The 1,785-nt window shown below is 41.3% G+C and overlaps 1 protein-coding gene across 1 annotated transcript; it reads right to left on the reverse strand.

The window, feature by feature from the left end:
• Positions 1-1,534, reverse strand: LOC104610802 (loganic acid O-methyltransferase-like). The gene is made up of 2 exons (XM_088900033.1): positions 1,280-1,534; positions 1-1,168 (listed from the first exon to the last, which is right to left on the reverse strand). The coding sequence occupies exons 1-2, from the start codon at positions 1,499-1,501 to the stop codon at positions 161-163; spliced, it is 1,230 nt and encodes a 409-aa protein (XP_088756159.1). The 5' UTR covers positions 1,502-1,534; the 3' UTR covers positions 1-160.
• Positions 1,535-1,785: the final 251 nt, after the last annotated feature.

A 1,785-nucleotide genomic window follows, 5' to 3' on the forward strand; every position in this document is an offset into this window, starting at 1 on the left:
TTGAATATTAAATATTTCATTTAAACTTTTTAGGTAGCAACCATACAAGACGAAAAAAAAAAAGTTTATCCAGGATTCATGCATAGTCATGTGTTGAACAATACGATGAGAAACCAGGCTTCAACAAGAACTTGGACTTTATTGGGGTCTTGGTACCGTTTTAATCAGTCATCTTGCGCTTGAGAACGATAAACAATTGAGTCCCTTTCGTATAGTCTGCGTTCAAAAGATAGGAAGACCGGCCAAGTTTCTCAGAGAACCGGTCGAACAGTTCGTCTATGTTCTCACTTCCGAAGTGTTCCTTGATGATTCCCTGCAAGGCAGCTCTCAAGTGCATCGAACAGGATTGCTCAGTAAGGGCGCCTGTGTTCCTTGTTACGTTGATGACTTGCTCCAGTCTCTCGATGCTGAATAACCCATTTCTCTCTACCAGATCTTCCAGCTCCTGGGGAGAAGCCATGTAGAAGGGGAAGTTGAAGGAGTCTACTTTGGCTTCATCAGTTAATCCTATCTTTGCCATATCCATGAGGCAGGACCCCAGAAGATCAAACAACATACCAGCAGTGGACTCCGAATGAGGAATCCTATTTGGGAGTCCTGGCAGGATAAGGACCATCAGCCCTCCAGAAACAAGCTCTGTTGCTCTTGCAGAAAGAAAGGTCCCCATGTCCTTGGCGAATTGAGTTGAATAAGCCTCAATCACTTCCTTTGAGGCACTTGTGTAATGGACTTTCCCTTTGTTGTATACAGGAGAGCTTTTGTCTGTCACCTCCTTCGGTACCTTAGAGAGCCATTGGAGTGCATAAGAGGAGTGCACAAAATCGAGAGAGCCTTCAGGAAACAAGCGACCATAGAAAGACCCCGGAACACCGGCCATGAAGTATCGCCTGTCGGCAGGGAGGGATCCGAAGAGTGTGTTGAAATCATTTGAGACATGGTCGTTGAAGAAGACCTGAAATTCGAGGATGCAAGAACTTAGGCCTTCAGTTTGGTACTTGAGCTCTACGGCTTCAATTATGTTCTGCACTGCAAAAAATGTATTGGGTCCAACCGAACAGCCCAAATCCGCAATACGAAATGGGTAGGAAGTAGAAGAGATGTGTTTGATGTCAAGCTTCTTGGAGATTTCTTCAGAAACCATTTCTTTGGAAGCATTTATGCCTACTCTCTGCAAAGCAGATCAAGTTTTCTCTTGGGTCAACGTCATTATCACAATCAGAAAGGATCATAAAACAGGAAAGACGAGTTCTATGATATAATTGAAACTTTACAAAGGTACCTGATAATAGGAATTTTTGGTGTAGCTATACTGGCCATCTCCTCCAGTCATGGGATGTGCATCAGCTGTAACACCGATCTTCTCAACTTCCATCTCTCTCTCTCTCTCTCTCTCAAACACAAACTGAAACAAATTAAGTTTATTTATAGGCAGCAGCCGTAGAGCTTGCTTCAATTCAAGGAGAGGGGATGCGAATCCCTCATGACTGGAAAGTTGAAACATGTATCATGAGTGAATTATTTATTTGGAAGAAAATTAGGCATCTAGAAGCCTTCAAAATTTGGGTGTTTTAAGGGTTCATTTGGATTTTAATAATAAATTAGCGGGACCCGTGTGATGCAAGGGATTACGGGATTTATTAAGCAAAAGCTAAATAGTAGAAAGTCATTTACTAAAATACCTCTTATAGTTTTATGGATTTACTAAAATACATCATATAGTTAGCATTTTACTAAAACACCATGTATAATTTGCAACGGATTTAATTAATCTTCTATTAGATGATA

Source organism: Nelumbo nucifera, chromosome 3 (assembly GCF_055504915.1).
Source record: "Nelumbo nucifera cultivar China Antique chromosome 3, China Antique-T2T, whole genome shotgun sequence".
NCBI lineage: Eukaryota > Viridiplantae > Streptophyta > Magnoliopsida > Proteales > Nelumbonaceae > Nelumbo > Nelumbo nucifera.

Bases quoted from the DNA above. Each gene is read 5' to 3' on its own strand.
- LOC104610802 (XM_088900033.1), bottom strand. From the start codon at position 1,501: ATGTTTCAACTTTCCAGTCATGAGGGATTCGCATCCCCTCTCCTTGAA. The intron at 1,169-1,279 runs GTACCTTTGTAA...TCTGCTTTGCAG, and splicing joins CCAAAAATTCCTATTATCAG to AGAGTAGGCATAAATGCTTC.